This window comes from Lepidochelys kempii, chromosome 2 (assembly GCF_965140285.1).
Source record: "Lepidochelys kempii isolate rLepKem1 chromosome 2, rLepKem1.hap1, whole genome shotgun sequence".
NCBI classification, from domain to species: domain Eukaryota; kingdom Metazoa; phylum Chordata; order Testudines; family Cheloniidae; genus Lepidochelys; species Lepidochelys kempii.
Window position 1 is genome coordinate 43,119,834 of NC_136381.1, and position 22,067 is coordinate 43,141,900.

General features: G+C 40.5%; 2 protein-coding genes across 9 annotated transcripts in view; one reads left to right on the plus strand and one right to left on the minus strand.

Moving 5' to 3' along the window:
• The window catches only part of CCNE2 (cyclin E2), a 30,128-nt gene extending 14,783 nt beyond the window's left edge, over positions 1 to 15,345 (plus strand). For all 4 annotated transcript variants that reach the window (XM_073330540.2, XM_073330543.1, XM_073330542.2 and 1 more), the window contains exons 5-12: positions 698 to 849; positions 3,360 to 3,495; positions 6,743 to 6,889; positions 7,847 to 7,942; positions 9,210 to 9,344; positions 10,447 to 10,558; positions 12,288 to 12,442; positions 13,774 to 15,345. In XM_073330540.2, the coding sequence (XP_073186641.1) occupies positions 698 to 849; positions 3,360 to 3,495; positions 6,743 to 6,889; positions 7,847 to 7,942; positions 9,210 to 9,344; positions 10,447 to 10,558; positions 12,288 to 12,442; positions 13,774 to 13,875 (1,035 nt within the window). In that variant the 3' untranslated portion in view covers positions 13,876 to 15,345. The remainder of the gene's footprint in view (positions 1 to 697; positions 850 to 3,359; positions 3,496 to 6,742; positions 6,890 to 7,846; positions 7,943 to 9,209; positions 9,345 to 10,446; positions 10,559 to 12,287; positions 12,443 to 13,773) is intronic.
• The window catches only part of INTS8 (integrator complex subunit 8), a 72,111-nt gene continuing 65,358 nt past the window's right edge, over positions 15,315 to 22,067 (minus strand). For all 5 annotated transcript variants that reach the window (XM_073330535.1, XM_073330539.2, XM_073330538.1 and 2 more), the window contains 5 exons: positions 18,559 to 18,609; positions 17,414 to 17,487; positions 17,278 to 17,342; positions 15,827 to 15,870; positions 15,315 to 15,572 (listed from right to left, as the gene is read on the minus strand). In XM_073330535.1, the coding sequence (XP_073186636.1) occupies positions 15,456 to 15,572; positions 15,827 to 15,870; positions 17,278 to 17,342; positions 17,414 to 17,487; positions 18,559 to 18,609 (351 nt within the window). In that variant the 3' untranslated portion in view covers positions 15,315 to 15,455. The remainder of the gene's footprint in view (positions 15,573 to 15,826; positions 15,871 to 17,277; positions 17,343 to 17,413; positions 17,488 to 18,558; positions 18,610 to 22,067) is intronic.

Here is a 22,067-nt window from a genome sequence, read left to right on the forward strand (position 1 = left end):
TTATGTATCATTTTTGGTCCTTGGCAGGCTGAAAAGCTGTTGCTGCTGCTTGACAGGTTCGTATCTAGCCCTGGAACTATGTGTGGGCAGTTTGCCCTTGAATAGTTAATTGACAGTAATACATTGCTGAATCTCCACTGAGGTGCTGTAGATAGTTCATTTCTGTTCTTTCCTCCTTATGTTCCCCAGATGAAAAGTAGATAGTGGAATTGGCTGCTGTGTTCCCCATGACATTTTAGGTATTCAAGAGAACACAAATGTATTGTTCTACAGATAAATAAACTGATGGTTCAAGCAATGGATTAGTTACACCTTGGCTGATAAATGACAAGTTATTTACCTCCCAAAAGCCAGGTTCCTTTGATTTATCAGAATTACGTGCATGTGGTGGTTCCACCTTGACTTGAAAGTCATTCTTTTGTTTTCTAATTTTTCAATACCCATATGTATATCCTGGAACACTTGAATAAACTAGCTTGTAGTTAATTTTAAAATAAATTCTCACACATTTTGCTTATGTTTTTGAAATTACTTATAGCATTTTGAAGGATATTGAAGCTAGATAGGTTACATGTACATAATAGACGTTATTCAATTTCTTCATTTATTTTATTCTGTTTAGTATGTACCTCAAAAGCAAACTGGGCAGGTGAAGTAAGCACTTATAAGATTTTTGTTGTTGTTGTTTACATTGTAGAGTTGTTGGCCACCCACAATATCAGGAGGCATCTCCCCCTGCATAATTATTGAAACACCCCACAAGGAAACGGTAGCTACTGACTTTTCCAGATTCAAGAAATACAGATTCAGAAACCTCTTCATAAATCCATCACCTTTGCCTGAATTTAGGTAAGTTATCTACATATTATTCCAAATTATGATACAGTGAATTCGACACTATTAATTTAACTGTGTCCAATATTGGGTTCATAACCAGAGACAACTAAAATCTTCACTCCATCCACTCTGATTTTCCCCCCCTCTCCTGGTTCCCTCACCTGACCGCCCAAAAAAATCTTTTTCTTTTTTTTTTTTGCAGGGAGGGGAGGGGAACACAAGTGAGCTGTAGCTCACGAAAGCTTATGCTCTAATAAATTGGTTAGTCTCTAAGGTGCCACAAGTACTCCTTTTCTTTTTGCAAATACAGACTAACACGGCTGTTACTCTGAAAAAAGCAAAGAGGGTTACGTTAACTTTTCTAATTGGAGCCATTCTTTATAGCTTAATATCAAATACCAATGTAAAATCCAGTCATTTGCAAATATTATGATGTTTGGTTTGGGGGGTGGTGTTTTGTTTTTTTTGTTTTTAAGTGAGCTGTATTCATGGCTATTGGAACCAGACATTTTGAAAACCTAGAGGCCAAAGAATTCTTAGCTACATTTTCTTTAAGGACTCTAAAGTATGTCTACTGTTTTGACCATGAGACAGTGTGTTATTCATTCTAATGCCTTGGCGGCTACCATAGAACTATGCTGATAAAAGGCCTGGTTTGAGGTATAGCCCTGGTTTTTCCAGCTTTGGGAAGCATTGTGGAGGCATCATCTTCATAGAGACACTAGTGAGGAGGAAAGGTCTCCTACTGGTGGAAACTAATTATAGTGTGGAGTAGATCTGCTAGAGAAATGTACAGAATATATTGTATGGAGCAATCATGCACTTCCCAGGTGGATGGACTAGAACTAGATGATAACCTGATTTGAAGAAGCCTTCAGCCTCTAATGTCTAAGGAATTCACACAGATTGGGGAAGCGTATTAGTTGGATACTTCTGCTAAAATGTTCCAGCTATGAAATAGTTGTTACATAAATTATCATGGTGTTTGAGTTAATACGCCACTGAGATGAGTGAATAGGTTCCATTTTTATCAGTTATTTTACTCTCTAAAGAACAGAATGATGAGGTGAGTAGGACTTGGAAAATTTAGCAGATGCCTAATAGCCCACAGTAGATATGAAAGATGAGGATGGGTGGGTGATCTCTGTGAACCCAGGAGCAATGCCCTTTTGAGAAGCTGAACTCCTTTATAGCTTCCCCCACCTGCAGTTTCTGGAAAGGGTGCTAAGATTTCTTCCAGAATTCTGTTCATAGACTCTACCCTGTGGACTCCATGTTTCATATCTGTTGAGCTAATAAGTATCTGATTTAAACCTCCTTCAGCTGCAGTACAGGAAAATCACTCACTTCTGCCCTTTCCAGAGTTGCCTAGCAGTTGTAAGATGATGGAAAGGGGTCTCTGATACTTTTAACCCCATTTTTGGGGATCCCCTTCCCTTGAATAAATCCAGCAAATACTTCTGCACCTTCTCATATCTTTCACCAGCAGCTGAGTAAAATTGACGTGGCCTTTTGCTTGGTACTATTCAGAACCTTGTGGGTAGCAGTGGAACTGATCCATCTTGTGAATGTGACTCTGTTGCTGCGTGGCAAGAAGTAGGAGCAGCAGCAGACACTGAAACTGATAGTCTGAGTGAGGACTGATGAAGACGACAATACATCAGTCAACATGTGATTCATGTTTTGGAGCACTTTCTGAGGCTATGTTTATGCTTAAAACGCTTCAGTGTAGGCACTTAGAACACCTCCTATTGCTGTAGTATCACTGTGGTAATCCACCTCGTGAGAGGCACTAGCTAGATCAATGGAAAATTTTTTGACCTAGCACTGTCTATACCAGGGGTTATGTCAGCTTAACTGTCTGTCGGGGGTGTGGATTTTTCACACCCTAGGAAACTTACCTATGCCGATCACTTTTTCAGGGTGGACGAGCCATTAGTGACTACATGGTGAGATGTGTACTTTAAAAAACACATACCAAAAAACCCCAAAACACTATAATAATGCCAAGTTAAAATGATACAAAAATGATGTAGGAAACAGGAAGGGAGAGAATAATGAATTCTTAACACCAGTAGTTTGGTCTGGCTTCTAGCACTAAATCAGGTTGAAGGGTGTGGGGTGGTTTTCTTTTTTTTGGTTGTGGCGGGTGTCTTAAGTAGTCTTTTATCTATTTGGGAAGCCCAGTTTTCAAATGGATCAAATCTGAACTGTATGACCAAATGGACTGGCAAAATAAGCAACTGTGCTCTAAGTGGTGACTTGCATGTGTGTGTACTTGAACGTTGGGTTATTCAGATATATCTTGGGTTTGGTGATTGATAGGCTACTTCTGGGATTTCAGAACAAAGTATGCCTGTAGTTGTCTAACTTTTAAAATATTTTTTTTACCAAAATATTTTTTCTGATTGCATATAAACAGGTAACTATTGAAAAATTAACTTAAAATATAACACAATAAGATAAACATTTGTATCTTTTTGTAAAGAGACCTCAAAACTTCATATGACTTTATTCCATAGCTGGGGAAATTCCAAAGACGTCTGGCTCAATATCCTGAAGAAGGAGAACAAATATGCTCACTGCAAACATTTTACATCGCTACATTCTAACTTGCAACCACACATGAGGTCAATACTCCTGGACTGGCTTTTGGAGGTATATTTTGAATTACTTTATATTGTGCTATGGCTGTAAAATAGATCAGTATAAAAGCAGACTTTACGTAAAGTGCTAATATCTGTGATCGTGTAGACATAAATGACAAACACATTTTGAAACAAAGTTGACCATGCTGACCTCTAAAATAAAGCAGGGAGTAGTATTCCTTCTTTTTGGCCCTTTTTAATGCATCAGTATTGTGGGTAGAATGGAATGAGTGTATTGCCTTAAATCTTTTTTTTTTTTTTTAAATGAAAAATGCAGTTCTATAAACTTTTTGTAAATTTGACATGAATAGTTTTGACTGCTCACAAAATGGCCAGAGAAGGTGGTGCTCGTGCTCCCCATATAACGCTTAGCTCAGTTGTTAAGGCACTCACCTGGGATGTGGGATAACTAGGTTCAAATTCCAGTTCCGGAAGAGAACCTAAATGGTCTTTCTCCCCCGCCCCCCATTCACCAGAAATTTCAGATTGTTATAGCTGAATCCCCCCCCCCACGCAAAACCCAAACAAACCTGCAGCTGAACTGAAAAATTATCTGCCCATCTCTAGTTGTGGAGAATCCTGCTTCAGCATGGTTGTAAACTGAAATGGTTATAGCATGATTATATATGGGACCTTAATCATATCCCCAAAGCTTGGGACAATCTAATAGCTGAATAGTTTTGGGGACATGGCTAAGGCCCTGTGTATGGTACAGAAAAGATCAGTGTTTATAGCTGTTTCTCCTGATGTTTATATTTAGTGTTCCAAACACAACTCCCCTTTTAAAATAGATTTGTGTGTAAATGGGGGTGGGTCAAATTTTGCTCAAAAGATTTCACAAGTTTGCTTGTGCAGTACCTTAAAGGGGCAATGGCTAGCTTGATAACTGTTCAAAACAGTTTGATGCTCTCCCATTGACAGCCAAACCACATTCAAAACTATTTGAGACTGGATTTGTTTTGGAAATGGTTGAAGAACACAGCTCTTGTATTATAATACCCTCTGGTTTTAGGGATGTCTAACTGTTGCTCCACTGGATCTGAGAGAGATTGTGAAACATGGTAAATTTCATGACATCAAATGTGCTCCACACAAGTAGTTGTTAATGCTGGTGGCCACCAATGCCTTATTTACATTAGAACTCCCATTATTGCTATTGGCAATGGAACTACACAGGCTGTAAATTTTTTCCCCTAAAATTTACCAGACTATTATCAAAGTGATGCAAACTACAAGAGCTCACCATTTACTCCCAATATGTTAATATATTCAACACCTCTAAATTTGGCTCATTGTCATCTTCTAGAGACCGCTATTAGTTATGAAAAAAGAAAAGGAGGACTTGTGGCACCTTAGAGATTAACAAATTTATTTGAGCATAAAGGTGCCACAAGTACTCCTTTTCTTTTTGCAAATACAGACTAACACGGCTGTTACTCTGAAACCTGTTATGAGTTCATCCAATTTGAATGAAAATGCAACTGATCGCTCTTAAGTAGCTCAGAGCAGCGCTGTATGTCACAAGTAGTCAGCATGGTGCATCTTACTCTCATGCTCCCACCATCATTGTTGGCAGTGGTGGGAAACTTTAGAGGGTGGGTGAAGAGGGCTAGTGTAAACTAAACCCTTGTGGACAGTGCCAATGAATAGTTTACAGATTGAGGTACAGAAAGGAGGATTGCTCTAGTTCATCTTTAATGTATCAGGAAAAGTAACTACATTGCTCCTTTCGGTTTCTACATGCAAGCTTGTTTTGTATATCCAGTGAATGTTAAAACTGCATGTCCTACTTTGGCTATGTCTACGCTGCACTTTTGTCAGTAAAACTTTTGTTGCTCAGGTGTAGGAAAAAAATACACCTCAACTGACAAAAGCTTTACCGATTGGAAAAAGCACTGATGAGGACAGCACTGTCCGTGGGAGACGCTCACCTACTGACAAAGCTACCACCCCTTGTTGGGGGTCGTTTTATTTTGCTGGCAGGAGAGCAGCTACACTGCATGTCTTACAGTGGCACGGCTTAGGGGCATAGCTGTGCCGCTGTAAGCTGCTCAGTGCAGACACAGCCTTTGTGTCACTTCCCTCCTGATGTGTAACTTAACACCACACTGAGTGTCACTACTGAATTTGACACAAGTAATTCTATAGGAATTGCATCCACTTGCTTCAGGATGGATTTGTCCCCTACCTTTTGTTTAAGGCCTTATCTAGCATAGGAATTAAAGGTATGATGTTATGTATTAGCTAGCTAATACCACACCTTTTACCCTAGTCTAGACTAAACAGTATTTGACCCAACTGGTAACTTCTCCCCCCCCCCCCCCCCCCAACATTAGAATGGGAAACCCACAAACCAGACCATTTCAGATTTTTAGCCCCTTCCACTATGAAATATCTAGTGACATTGATATTTAAATTAAGTACTGACTTTGCACTCAGTTGAAACTAATTATAGGTGGAACAATTCAAAACCACCTGAAACAGTAATTCAGGAGGCATGAAGTTGTTTGCAGAGAAATTTAGTAGATGTGGTTTTTTTGTTTTTTTTTTTAAATTAGGTAACATGTAATCTTAAGGGGGAAATGGCTGGCTTAATATCTGCCTGAAGTTAAGAGGAGAAATGCAGAATCCTAAATAAGATTGAGTTTTTTGGTGGATTTAGCCTTTTTTTACAATTCATTTTAAGGCAAAACAGGCATACAACTAACATCAGTTTAGTTTCATCTAGTTTTTAAATTAAAATGGAAACAAGATGAAACTAAACTGATGTTAGTTGTATGCCTGTTTTGCCTTAAAATGAATTGTAAAAAAAGGCTAAATCCACCAAAAAACTCAATCTTATTTAGGATTCTGCATTTCTCCTCTTAACTTCAGGCAGATATTAAGCCAGCCATTTCCCCCTTAAGATTACATGTTAATTTAAAAAAAAAAACCCCAAAAAAACCACACCTACTAAATTTCTCTGCAAACAACTTCAAAACCAAGACCTTGTGTATCATATTTGAAAACTTGCTAGCAGGTTGTGCTTAACCCTGGGTGTTGAACAGATTTTCCCCCCTCCCCACCCCCAAGCAAACCACCACAAACTAACAAATTTGGAAACATGACTATCTTTGTTCACATTAAGGACAAAATTGTATTTTACCATTAAAACAGGTTTACTAACATTTATACTTGCGGGGGTGGGGTGGGGTGGAGAAATGCATCACACTGTAGAACAGAAAACTTTACTTTTTTTTTTTTTTTTTTGGTCTTAGGTATGTGAAGTATATATGCTTCACAGAGAAACCTTCTACCTAGCTCAAGATTTTTTTGATAGATTCATGTTGACACAAAAGAATATCAATAAAAATATGCTTCAGCTAATAGGAATTACCTCATTATTCATTGCCTCCAAACTTGAGGTAAGTGGCTATATGCATGTTTTTTTTTTTAGGGTTGGAATATCTTAACTGCTTCTTGAAGGGAAATGATCAACATAAAAAGAGATTCAGATAATTTGTTAACCTGGTATTCTTACAAGGAACACCTGTGATTAGAGAAATTTTCTTTAACTTTTTGGATCTTTTAGCCTTCTGTGTGTAGTCCGTTTCTGTTTCCCATGCATAATCCAAAAGTCCATCAGTTTCCTCTGTGGTCTTCTACACAGCAGTAGGGGACAGAAACATTTTAAAGAGGGGCTTTTTCTTTTTTCAAAACCACAGAAATTGGTAGGTGATCAGAGGGACAGGCATAGGACCTGAAACTACTGAACTGTTGAAATAAGATTTCAAATTGATGTTTCTTTAAACCTGGTTTTAAAAAACAAACTTTTTTTATACTGGCAAAAGCCCTAGTATAGATGCAGCTATACTGGTAAAAGTACTCTTGCTGGTATAAACTGCATCTACTAAGATTTAATATAGCTATTGGTATATAGATGTCTTCAAGGAGTGGTATGGTAAATGGTGTTGTGTTGTTTCACTGGGGGTCTCAGAATCGTCGGAGCAGGTGAAGAGCCTCGACTCTGAAGGTGATATAAGCAAGAAATAATTCTGTTTTGGTCAACATTGCTCCCCATCCATAAAATTGGTTCTAATAAAGTCTATGATGGCCTGTGGAATACATAATGTCTGCTCTATTACTATTCAATGGTTGTGCACTACAAGTTTCTAGCTCACTTTTTGTGGACATCTAAAGTATGAAAGACTTATGCTATTTGTATTATCATAGGAAATAGCTGAAGTACAGCTATTTCAATTGAGTTGATAAAATGGTTCTGTGTATAAATCTATATAAAGAGTCACAGCTGTCTTCTGCAGTTCATTTGCATTCTTGCAGGATACAAAAACCCTTCTGATCTTGAATTTTTTTTTTTAAAGGAGATATATGCTCCTAAACTACAAGAGTTTGCTTATGTCACAGATGGCGCTTGTAGCGAAGATGATATTATAAGAATGGAGCTCATTATATTAAAGGTAATGTAACAGTCTTACTATTTTGACTAGCTGGTTGAGTGATAGCCCAGTAAAGCCTTTCATTTTAGCATCTTGTTATATTTAATGACTGCTCTCTTGGTGCCCTTTTCCCCATCCGTAGGCAAAAAGTAGTACCTCACTTCTAACTTTCTGAAAAATTTAATTTTTCAGAATCTCCTAGGCTGACCTCCTTTAGGGTGGAGGTCTACTTTAAGGGCCCCTCTTTGCCACCTAAGTCCTACTTTTTGTTTTCTGCAAAGAAAGGGTCGGCCCCCAAGAACTTTATGTAATGGAAGGTGGCTTCTCCTTCCCACCCCCCCTCAATAGGCCTGGCTGGAGGATGGCAGGCTGGGGGTGGAGAGGAACTTCTGAAATAGACCATACAAATAGTCAAAAAGACTGTATTAGAACCTGTTGGAAGATTTTATTGAAACATTTTTCATCAAAATCTAATTGTTCTGCCCTACCTTTTGATGAAATTCTGCCAGAAACCAGGCAGGCTTTGAAACCTGGTTACCTGCCAGACTCCTCTACAGACCACCTGGCAGGTTGACCAGTAACCTGGAATCCTGACTTATGGCTCCTTAGCAGCCAGCCAGGTAGACTGCCCTGCAGTTGGGGCTTCCAGGGTCCCCGGCTTTGGGCTGTCTGCCAGGTGGAATGCCTCCATGCCAAGGTTCCCAGAAGAGTTGGGTGGAAAATGGTAATCTTGTTCTGCTGAGAACTTTGGAATTTTTTGGTTTTTATCCTGAGTCCTCCAAAACTAAATTATCTGTGCTAGGCTGCAGCTACTGTAGTTCCAGTTCCAAGGCCATGGCACATCTTGGGAATGTATGATTTGCCTCCCTAGCTCTTATGTGCATCTCCTGCATGAGGACACTTGCTCAGTATTTGTGAGGCATCTTTTGGAGAAGGTGGGGGGAAAAGGGTGGGAAAGATGTTCTGGCTGTTGTTGAAATCCAGGCTTGTTCCAGCTCTTATTTCTAAAAGTCAGAAGTTATTTCCAGAGCACATGTGTACTTGAAATCGTAGGGGATCTTGCATGTGATTCCAGCACATAAGTGCATGATAGAAGGTCTGGCTGACCTAAGTGGAGTTGAAAATGGGGAAAGGAGACTGGGTAAGATGGTGGGGGTAGAGAAGTTGGTTGGTTGGTGTTTTTGTTTTTTATATATAAATAATTGGGGGGGAGGGATGGAAGGAGGTGCTATGCACTTAAGTTCTTATTAAAAACATGAAATAAATATATATAATTTTCTATCTGTAGGCTTTAAAATGGGAACTGTGCCCAGTGACAATCATTTCCTGGCTCAATCTTTATCTCCAAGTGGATGCTTTGAAAGATGTTCCAAAAGTGCTGCTACCTCAGTATTCTCAGGAAAAATTCATTCAAATAGCACAGGTAGGTAGTTTCAGTCAGTGCACGCTGCTTAACATGCTACTGTTGGTGACCTAGGCAGAAGTGTATATGCTGTAAAATAAGATTTATAAAAATACCTTACCTACTGTTAAAGGAACAAGGCAGAGTTTTATATGATAATATCTAAGTGGTTCCCTGAAGGTTGGTGACTATTTTAATTAAAAAAATAAAAAGTGCAATAAGGTCACTCGATGTAATGCCAACAATCTAAGCCTCTAGGAGCAAAAATGCCCAACAGCACACGCTTCTATCTCTCTCCCCGCTCCCCCACCCTTGCTAAGCTTTTGTTAGTAGGGTTCCAGTGTCCATCGGATGGTTTTATAGCCTAGTTATGGAAGTGGGGCCAACACTCATTAAGGAAACCACGCTATAACTGTTTCAATACACTTGCTGGTAAGCTTTGATCCCAGGGTGGACAGGACTAGAGTATTACACAAGGTAGTGCTTGATGGGTGGCAAAGGATTTTAAAGGTGTGAATGGATGTATGTGTTAAGTTGCTTCACATATAAATAAAAAAAATCAAAATAATGTACGTTCTCTATTTGGGAAAGAAAGAAAGAAGGAACTGAGTTTGGTTTAGTGCTCAAAGTGTTTTTTCATACTAATCTCTGTGCACATTTTTATCAGCAGTATAAGAAGCATAAGTGTTACTAGATGGGAATATGAACCTAGGAAACCCCCCCCCCCCCTTAAATCTATACAATTTTGAAACTGAAATAATTGAATCATTATGGACTCTTTCCATGTTCATGCTTGGTCATTCAGATCGCTGTTAACTGTCAGGAGGCCAATCCCCAAAACAAAACACTGAGCTAGAGCTGTAGATTCTGGACAATCGAAAAATTTAGAACAGAGTGATTTGGTTAGACCAGTGCAACTTCATGGCCTTTGTCTTGTGTTACAAACCAGTTTACTGAAAGGTCCCTTAGTCTTAAGTTCTAATATTTTTATGTGTGTGTGTGTGTGGGGGGGAATAAATGGTGCCTGTACAGTGTATCTCTTTTAGTGGTTTAGTCCTATGATGTGCCTGGGACTCTCCCTCTCATAAAAGAAACTTTGTAACCATTACTGTTGTTTTCACAGCTTTTAGACCTATGTATTCTAGATGTCAGTTCTCTGGACTTCCAGTATAGGACACTGGCTGCTGCTGCACTCTGCCACTATTCCTCAGCTGAGGTTGTTAAAAAAGCTTCAGGTAATGTGGTCTACTACTATGAGAGCTAATTAAGTGGTTCCAGTTCATTCCTATATCACACCTTAAATGCTTGGAGCACTGCAAAACTTTCTAAAAATTGAACCTGAGGTCATTAAAATTATCTTGCTTTTAACAGCATGCTTCTTGCTGCTTTTTACTTTAAAAAAAAAAAGTGTTTCTCAACTTGATCAATTTAAAATAGATTCAGTTTTGGATCTATTTTATTTTTCAGGTTCCTCATTCACTTGCACCCCATACTATGTTAGGGTCACAACCACTGGAAGCATAAAATTGTTGTGCCTCTGAGGTGAAGTATCTGGAAACATAACAAAATATTTTGTTGCTCCTGGTCTGCTGCTATTTCTGTAGCTGCTGCTCTGTAAACTAAAAATTCAACAGCAATCCCTATTAGTTTATGATCTGGCTCCAGTAGCCTGTATCTTGTTCTTTCTGGGGAAGGTGATTTGTTTATCATCAGTCATTCTTGACTGACAACAGCACTCCAGGATAAAAACTTTTGTGGGGATTCCTATCAACCTGTCCTCTTGAAGCAAAGGATTCTGAAGTGGAGTGGCTGGACATAGCAGAAATAAGTTGATGATATGAAAGGACAAACAGTAATTTTGGGTAATGTTAAAAAGTTGGAGTTTTGGTGACTTAACCTTACATGAGTGTGTTATGTGGGTTTTATTTGTGTTGACTCCCACAAGACAGCATGCCTTTGTCAGTATTGGGATTCATCTTCATGCAAGGGGATAACTTGAAAAATGTAGCAAGATTATTTTGATATAGTGATGTCTGATTATTCCTATCCCTGTGCATGAGATTAATACAGTGATATTGATAGATAAAGAGGAAGTTAATCAGAAGCTGCAGCACTGATACATCTGAGTATTTGGGTCCCAATTTGTTACTTTTGTAGAGACTATTGGCTACCACAAAACATTTCTTCCTTCTCTAATATCAGATTTTTCCTGTCAGGCCTGCTGTAAAGTAAATGATTAAAAATAGGAGTTTATAATTAGATGTTCTAGGCCAGGAACTCCCCTTACTTTCTGCTGTGAGCCCCTGGTTATTCCCCATAGTAGTAGCTTAATGTAACTTTATATAGAGGGGTAGGTTGGCACCTCTCACTTAAGATACCAAATACTGAGGAAAGTGGAATACCACAGGAGCACCTCCATTTTTTTTGTCAGATTTTTCTACTGGATTTTAACTACTTTCCCATTTTCTGCTACCCCTCTAATAAGAGCAAGAGCATGAAACTGATCGGATCTTGTACCTTCCCTGTGATGCTCTTCTATAAAGACCTGCACAGAGCAGTGGCTCTTAGCATGTCCAGGGTTGCTGATTCCACATCTAGTCTATTACTGAAGGCCAGTGAAAAAGTTTAAGCCTTATGAGAGGGGGGGATGTTTAGGAGTGTGATTATTGTTCGTATGGTTTGGGGCTTGAGTAAAACTAAATGTTTGCTATCTTAATTCACTGGGATTATATGACAAGACTTTGACCCCTAAGTGGTAGGGCAGGATGCAAACAAGTCACTCTAGGTAACTTTAAACCTGCAGCTAGTAACTATATCAATAAAGATATGCACAAAGCACAGGAAAGTGGAAACAAGCTATTTTAGCCTCTCATTTACCATGTTAGAATGCTGGGCAGGGGATGGATATGCAGCTAGGTTTACCTGCACAATGCCTAAAAGCTGATATTTTATTTTTCTCCTTAGGTTTAGATTGGGAGAGCATTTCAGAATGTGTAGAGTGGATGGTACCTTTTGTTAGGGTGGCAAGAAAAGCCCCTGTGAAATTGAAGAGTTTTAAGAAGGTTGCAGTGGAAGACAGACATAATATCCAAACCCACACAAACTACTTGGACATGTTGGTATGGCTTTTTTTTTGGTGTTTTTGTCTGTATATCAAACACTGATTTGTAGGATGCCTAAGCTTAAAACAGGTGGAAAATAGTATAGTTCCTAAGGCTCTGCCCACATACTCATTGGTCTAGCTCATAGGTTTTCAACCTTTTTTCATTTGCAGACCCTTAAATTTCAAAATCTTAGTCGGTGGACTCCTAGGGGTCTGTAGACCACAGGTTGAAAACCACTGGTCTAGCTGACTAGAGGCAAGTACCATGGTTGGCTGGGGAAGAGTCAATGAAACCTTGGTTGTATCACTGTATCTTCCAGGTACTTTACAGACCTGATGCATATTTTCCCCTCTGTTAAACAGCCAGTTACTCCACATCCATATATGTAGCAAAGGCTGTCATGTGCTGGGGAAAGGATGACTGGCTAGGCTGCTTACACAAACATGGTGAAGGAGTATGCCTATCTCTGCAAAAGGATGCTGAACTAGCAGCAGGAAGACCACCATAGGTCACACTAGGCTTCTAGAAGGAGCAAAACAGCTAGGGCCCATAACTGTTTGTCACACCTGGCTATAATGTGGCACATTTCATTAAGATATGTAGTATGGACAGGCCTATACTACCTTGTCACTCTACCTGCAGGTAGAGTTGCTAAGAATGTTATCTGTGGAACAGTATTGACTGGTGTTTTTTAAAGTACTGTTGACAGTAGGGCCAGGTGTTTACTACAGGCAGTTTTGTTGACCCCAACTGTGCCAGATGTCCCATTGATAAACTATATACCAGTAAACATGCAACCTTATTTCACTAATGGAGGTGTGTGCATGTGAGTGAAATTTACTATACTGCTACAATATGCAGCCTCACCAAATCTAGTATTCCAGTAAAATGGTCCTAGCACAGCCATAGGCAGATTAAAGCACTCTGCCAACCACTTAAGGACATGGTGGTGATATAAGTCCATGTTTGCACAAGGAAACTACTACCATAATTGGAATGCCATTTTACTTGGACCTGAAGTTGTAAAATAAGAGACTCTCTTGACTATTTGAATACACTAATGACCAGCAAGTCTCTCTGTGTAGTTTGAGGTGCTCAAGCACTTGAAATAATCTTCAATTCCTATCCATTTTCTCTCCTTTCTAATCCCATGTTAAGGACTACCTTGAGAAAATTCTACTTAAACTAGACAAAAGTATATGTGGGATATTTAAATGTTGTAGTAGTAACTGTAGCACCTCAATGGAAGATAGAGCCTTGAATAAAGAACTAAGCACAGCCCTAATACAATGCAAAGTGAAATCCACTTTAACATTGCTTGTTTTTTTCTCTTTCAATTTACATAGGATGAAGTGAATTGTGGAGTAGCTCTAACAGCACCAGGACAATTATCTCCAGGGTGTATCGGGGGAATAATAACACCCCCAAAAAGCACAGAGAAAAAGTGAAAATATGAAAACCACTGACAAGACAAATGCAATGAACACTCAGTGGTAGAAACTCCAAAGCAGGACATTGTTTCAGTACAAAGCTACTCTAAAGCAGAGACTCAATCTAATCCTTGAACACTTTCTGCCTCTCAACATCCTGTATAACAGTTAGACATGTCAAACTGAGTAAGGGATAGCTTTGCCTTTTGCAGACTTCAGATTTAAGAATTGTTATGCAACCCCCTTCCCTCCCTAGGTTACACAGGAGGTTGGACTAGATCATTTGGTCCCTTCTGCTTTTAATCTCCACTACAGGAGGAATATTAACTAATTTAACCAACCTTTAAATTATGAATGGTTTCATTATGGATTTTTTAAACTTGTTTTAAAACATCTTGTAGGATAGCAGGAGAAACAAAGCTATATTTGTTCAATGTGTTGCTTGTTAAAGCAACAGTGTACAAATTCCCTAATAGCATGGTGACTATTTTCTTGTTGAAGTCAGGTTTAAAAGCTGACTATACCAACAAAAAAGCAGCCCCCTAACTGATGTCACCTGTACCAATACCACTTTTTCCTGGTTTGTATGGTGCTTGCAATATCTAAAGTCAAAGGCCATGTTTAAGTTGGAAATTTAACCTGACTGCATTTAGTAGTTTTGCCTACCTACCTTGATGTTGGTGCAAGGGGAATTACCATTTGAAGCCCAGGTGAGCTTCTAAGGCCAAAATAGCATCTTTATATGGGTAGGGCTAGATTAAAGCCTCTGCCTAGACAAGGCCTAAGTAAAGTGACAGATTACTTTTAAAATTGCTTTAGGGAAGGGCTGCTGAAGAGGTGCTAACCTGAACTTGTTCTAAGTCCTAAGTTTGACCTCAGGTAAAAGTAACAAGTTGCTGCTGATGTAATTTAACTGGAAAAATAATTGAAGGGAAAATATTCTACTACATATTAAGAGCTAAACATGGCCCCTTTTAAATGTAGAGCTCTTAGCTAGAACTATAGTGGTTTTAGAAAGAGGTACACCTTGACTACAAGAAGTCTACAGCCACTCGAAGTGGAAGCAGTGTTTTAATACCCCATACGGTGCAGGTATCAATGTTTAAAACAGCATTAACCACCCCTCTATTCACTACCTCTGCTCCTGCCATGCTTAGCTTCTGTTCTACAACAGCAAGGAGCATCTTTTTGATCAATTACATGCTTCAGGAAATCTAGAGTAAACAATTTTATAGAACTCAAAGCAAGACTCTTGATGGCAATGTGTGAGCTGTGCTTATTCAATGCACATCATCACAATAAGTAATAGCCTCTATGTACATATTTTTAATCAACTATTAAACTCAGCATTTTCTACTAGTTTCTTAGCTGAAGCTTGAATTCATTGCTTCAAATTGATTTAAAGCATTACATAAGTTAGTATTCCAGCTCTTCTGTATAATTTTGTAAGATAAGGGGTTTTATTGTAATATTTCATCTATTTTAAAAAACCACACAATATGCTTGTAAATACGTATTGTATAAATTTCAAATACTCAAACACATGAGTTAAATAAAGTGAAATATTTTCCATTCTACACCAGCATTTATAGGAATGTTTAAAAGTAAAGTTTTGCCATTGCTTGAAGAAATTTCTTTTTTCGTCTCTGTGCAGCAAGTTGCAATACTTCTTCTGGATTGCTAGCATTAAGCTCAGTCTGGCCAATAGCTTTAATCTTTGAAATACAAAAAACAAGAATTTTTCTGATACAAGTGAACAATAAGGTTATTAGTAATAAGACAGTTTTTGCTTTAGTCCAAAGAGTAAGTATATTTCACCTTTATAAAAAGGTGAATGTTGATATGAACTGTGGAATAAGCATTAACTTTATAGTTTCAGCTAGGCCATAGAGGACTGAACAAAACTGTTAAGATGTAATTCAAAGCTAAAAAATCCCTACCACCCAACCCCTCCCCTTCTTTAACTTACTGCTATTTGTCTCTTGTCTGTCTCTCCTCTCTTATGATGGAGATCTGAACAAGAGTCAAGGAAAGTATTCATGTGTAATACAGCAACACTACAAATGAGCTGTGATCTAAAATGCAAGACACAGAACAGGGTAGAAAAATAGTTTGTGTCCAAGTTCCAGTCACATCAAAAGCTTTATACACACTGAGCCAGCAAGTAGTAGTATAGATGCTCCTTTCAACCCCAGCAGACCTAGACCCTGACCAAGGCAATATGACAACACCACCTATTACTCCTGAGGGGACTTTGTATGCCTGCAGAAAAGCACTTTTACAGTGATCATGACTTCTCTGTTGTTGCAAATAAATTAAGTACATGCTAGTCATGAAAAGGGGAGGGAGGTGGTGCTATGCCGTTGCCAATTTTGCATCCTTCGGGTAGCTCCAGTTGACAGGTAGTGACTTGATGTCCAGTGAATTACTGATTGATTGCCTACTCTTACACATGTGCTTGGGTGGGGGTAGAGGTGGCCAAGATGAACAGGGGCTTAAGGTTTATGGCCCCTGTATTTCAAACCAAATAAAGAAACCCAATGTAGGGGGGAAACCATGGGTGTAGTGTTTTAGGGGATTCCCCCCTCCAAGTAGAGATGAGGCATGGGGGGGTACATAGAGGGTTACATGCCACTGTCTCCCCTCATTTCTGCAAGCACAGAGCTGCCCAACTGAAGGAGGCTGCATCTGAGCTCCACTGACATTGGCTGACCACCACCAGTTGTGTGCTTTCTGTGTGCTGGGAGGCGCCTTGTTCTCTGTGCAGAGTGCCCACAGTCAGGCAAGGTAAGGGGAAGAGGCAGTGGAGGTGGAATGGGGGAGTGAGAAGGGGGATGGAAAAGTGGGAGCCTGGCTAGCAGCAGGGGAATCCCACCCTGACAAACCGTACACCTGGACCCCCCACTCCCTCAAGACCCTGCTATTGAGCCTCAACCACCTTCACCTGGATCCCCTGCAGCCAGAACTCCCCAGCCCAGGCCCTTTTCATCCAGACTGCCCCACACAAACCTCTCACCCCACCCCTGGCAGAGTGGGCAGGTCCCAGGGTGTTTCACAGGTAGACCCCCTCCTTGCACTGTGTCAGGGTCAGGTGCAGCCTCACTACAGCATACCAAGGGAGCTGGGGGCTTCAGGGTAATCTCCCACCTCAATGCAGCAGGTAGCCTGTATGGCCCCCTGCCATGCTGGAGCCATATTTATTTATTGACAAATAAAAGTTGCAGAATTTTGCAAAATTTTAAAATATTGTGTGCATAATTTTTAGGCCCAGAATTGCCTCAAGAGTAACCTATTTATATCTACGCGTTTAGCATGAAATTTAACAGCAACTCAACTGTCAATACACTTAAGCTTTTTGTTGGTTTTTCAACATGACCCCACAAGATGCTTTTGCTTTAACTATTTCTAATGAAAGGATACATGTCAAGTATTCCAAAATGGTAACATCCCAGATGTAGTCATAGTAAGAATCCATAGCATCATGGCTGAAAGAGAATATCAATTAATTCATGGAATATGTACAGCATTTTAATTTTAAACATAAAAATGTTTTTACCTGTTTTGTTCCTGCAGTGCCTTAAATGCGGTTTTATAGTCTACTTCTCTGAGGAACTGGCATAAAATTGCTACCTGTAGGAAGAAAGACTAACTTATTTCCTTAAAGTTTGTCTCTTTTCATGCTGTAATATTGGACAAATGTTTCTCCACTATGTGGGAAATTTAATAATTACATCTAGTTTTCATAGTAAATGGCTTTTCAGTCTAAACTTAGTGTTTGCAGAATGAATCAAAATAGCAGAAGCAAGGACAGTAAATTAAGCTTTATGAAGTGGCTTTGCTCCAATTAAGGGCATAACACAGCCTTTCAAGCCAGAGTAATACCAGCAGATGCAGGAGGGAAAAGGTCAGTCAGACCTGCTAACAACTCTCTATTTTTAGTCATCTATTCCACCCCACTAGGACAATAGCTTGGTGTAGGTCCAAAAGAGATGGTGATTAGGTGCAGATTTTTAAAAAAATGCTTGGAAGGGTAAAAGGAACTCACCTGAAGGGGTGGGGGAGGAGACAGAGGGTGACATGCCATTGATCTTTGCAGAGTTGGCTAATCCTAATTTACTTTTTCAAAGGGTGGAATCTTTGGCTGGTGGGTTCATTCTAGCGGACAGTTTTTTTTCTTTCCACAAGAGGGATCCAGATACTGTTGAGTGCAGCCCTGTTAGAATTCCTGCTCAGCCCCACTGATCTCTAGACTAGACTACCCTGTGTGGCTGTTAGGTTGAGCAGAGTCTGACTCCAGCCCTGGCAAGGATGTGCCCCCCATAATGCAAATCCCATTTCATTCCCCAGCTGCTAGACTGGGCATTAAAACTCAAGGGGGTGGGGGGAGAGATTGCAAGGAAATGAATATTTTAAGATTAAAAACATGAGAAGCTTGCAGTCTTTCTGAACTCAACTAATGTACTGACTAAGTGAGTTCAGATCTAAAATTTCATTGGCTGGTTCTGAAGCATTATCACAATATTTTGATTAGTTTCCCAACTCTGTCAGGGAATGTTTATGGAAACAAAACTTCTACATTTTTAAAACCAGATTTATTTTGTTAATTTTTTTCTTTTAAAGAGTGAGTTTGGACTTAAAATAAAAATGGACAGTTCTTTAAAATGAGTCCTTATTTAAAGTGGCACCTGAATACACTCTTACCTGGGTGTGGCAGTTGAGCAAAGAACAGCACTTTATCATTCTTTTTATCACCTATGGAGAACGAATTCACAAGACAATTACAACAGCTTCCAAAATGCTGATGTTTACATTAAGCACTTGTTAGCAAGTTATCTGACCCAGTAAACAAATGGTAAATAATTGTACAGACATTCTTTTCTTTAAAGATAAACTGAAGAGGTTATTTACCTGGAACTGGAGGGTCTTCAAGATATGTTGTACCTATTTGGATTCCAAATGTGGGTACGCATGCACCAGAATGTTTCATAGTAGTGTCCATTACCCTGCAGGTGTCGTAAGTTGCCTTGTTCTCCCATCCGAGGTTATACAATAAACGCTCTTTTATCCAGCACTTCACCAACTGGCAAAGTCTATAAACCGGCATTTCTGATCTGCACTGAAAGTCTGGTTTATAGTGTACGGAGTGCGGGACCAGCAGGGGGCTTGGGCATGGGAGGGAGCTGGATGGGGGGCCCCACACTCACCTCCGGCTGCTCCCTGTCCCTGCTGCTCCTGGTGGAGGCGTGGGCAGGCAGCTCTGCAAGCAGGTGCACTGTCTCTGTCTGCAGGCGCCACCCCTGCAGCTCCCATTGGTTTGTGGTTCCTCAGGTGAGCTCCCCAACCTGTAAGGGAGGCATCTGTTGTGATCGTGGATCATGGTGTGGGAGGAGTGAAGGGGGCACTGATCAGGACCTCGGAAGGGTCGGTCCACCAGTGAAGGATGCCAACACCTGCCATAGGATCAGGACCTTGTTGTCTAGCTGGTCTGTGTCTGGTTGGTAGACGGAGAGGAGCCAGATTTGCAAGCAATGCATGTGGGGGCAGGTGTGCAGTGTCACTGAGGTACATGCCGTTATATGGCCAAGAAGGGGAGAGAGTGGTGGATGGTGGTCTGGAGCTTACGGCTGGGGTCCGTGATTAGGGTTGTGAAGCAATTTGTTGGAAGGAAGACACATGCAGCAGCAGAGTCCAGCCATGCTCCAATGAAGGCAATGGTTTGGATAAGTACGAGGACCGATTTCTCTTCGTTAATACAAATGCCAAGAGAGGTGAGGAGAGCATGGATGGTGTGGATGGCAAAGAGGAGGGTTTAGCAGTAGCGCTCAACGAGGAGCCAGTTGTCCAGGTTAGGGAAGACTGAGTAGCCTAGAAGCTGAGTAGCTTTTGGGCATCAAAGAGCAGGTCCTCTATAGTGATCTGGACCTATTTGGGGAGCCCAGAGGACTGCATTCAGGATTGCAACACTGCTCGAGTAGCAAGTGAGCAGGAGGCCAAGTAAGCTGCGTTCATGGAGGACTGAAGACCCACCTTGGCCACCACATGGCCCTCATCAAGGAGCGATCAAGAGTCCAGGTGCTCCAGGCAGCAGGCACACCAGTGCTGGGCTCAGAGATGGAGCTTGCACCAGTAGATTCTGTTTGTGCTTCTCCTTATGCTCCATCCAGGGCAGCTTGAGTGCTGGGCACCCTTGTCTATACGCAACTTGTCTCCGGACCTGGTACAACTTGGGGAGGCAACGCTGTATTTGTGAGCAGTCCTGGACAGGGACCTGCCCTTATGCCCTGGGCCATACTTCTTAGTCTCATGGCAGCGCTTGTCCAACTTCTTCAGTACCATCAGATCTGGCGCCTGAGAAGTGGACAGGATGGGGAGGGTCTTGGTGACGGCCATTCAGGCACATGGCTTGCTCCATTAAGAACTTCCAGAGGCAAAATTCTCTAGCCTCACGCATTTGAGGCGGGAATGATTGGCAGATGATAGAGTGGGTGACAACGTGGGCCTTGCCAAGGCAGTACAAGCCAAATTGGTGCTCACTGCTCACAGAGAAGGAGCACGGGCACGAGGCACAGTTGTTACAACTGGACATAATCCCCAGGAGAGGTCATCTCCCAAACTGGGGGAAAAACTCCAATAACCAAACTAACCTAATTACTAACACTAACAACAGGAAAACAAAACAAAACAAAATTAACTACAGCGAGACTAAGAGTGCGAAGGAACCAGGGATTCTGACTCCAGCTTTGTGGTGGTAAAAGGGGCCCCATTATAATCTCGGACAGGAGCATGAGGCAATGCATGATGTGTGCAGGTCAAAGGCCACTGCTATGAAATCTTCTGTCTCCGGCGCATAGCACACATGTGCATCCACATTTGGAATCTATGTAGGGACCATCACTCGAAGAACTAGTATTTTCCAGCAAGACACATTTATCTGCCATACCCTGATTATTTGTTTTACAAAGACTCCTTGAGACCTCACAGAATGAAATTCCTGGCCCAGGGATGAGTTATACCTTAGAAGGTACACAGACCTAATCTCCAGTGGGCTATAGCCTTTAAACATTTATTATGGTCCAGCCATTATCACCTCTCTTTACCTGCCCTCTCCCATCTATAACTAAAATCAACTACTTGGTTATGATCCCAAAACTCATGAGCCCAGCTGGCTTCCAGAGCTGCTTATCAGAAGTAGGGTGACTAGACAGCAAATGCGAAAAATCAGGACAGGGGGTGGAGGGTAGATAGGAGCCTATATAAGAAAAAGACCCCAAAATTGGGACATCTGGTCACCCTAATCAGAAGGAAGGGAGTGGGGGCTATTCTTTTACCTCCAGGGGGTCATGGCAAAGTACTGATCTCTAACTGTCAACAGCAACTGACACATGGTCCCCAACCACTCCCTAACATACTAGTCACAAACATTACAATGGTTTTCAGATGAACGAGACAGAGAAATAGAGGAAGACCAAATCTAAGTCAGATACAGGGATTTAATTTCACAAGGACGTTCCATGACAGTGACTGAAGACTAAAGAACCTTCTCCATAACAAGAATACCTGCCAAATTCTGACACAAGAATTTCTGGCTCATCTTCTAGAGCAGTGTTTCTCAACCTTTTTTATACCAGGAAACAGCTTGCTGCCTTCCTAAACTATCAGGGAGATCTCAGGGACCAGCACCAGTCCATAGACTTGTTGTTGAGAAACACTGTTTTAGAGTACACCATGGAAGCCAGGGTGGATAAAAATTGTTGTCTATATATATAAAAATAAATGAAAGTTTTTATACTTAGATTTTATTGTTAGTTTCATTAAATTCAATTTTTTAAATAAATCTATGTGTGACAACTAAAGCCTAAATGTACTATAAGCTATTAAAATATTATTCAAAAATCTGCTGCATTAATATTTTGAATGCGTTAAAGGGTGCAGCTTTTTAATTACAGTGTAATCGTGAAGAACACCATATTTAACTTTTGAGATGAACGCCAGCTTTATAAATAGGGCCCTACCAACCATGAAAAACACTTCACGGACTGGGAAATCTGGTCTCCCCCCATGAAATCTAGTCTTGTCTAGGCTTTTACCCTATACTATACAGATTTCACAGGGGAGACCAGTGTTTCTCAAATTGGGGGTCCTGACCCAAAAGGGAGTTGCAAAGGTCAGAAAGTTATTTTAGGGGGGTTGTGGTGTTGTCACCCTTACAT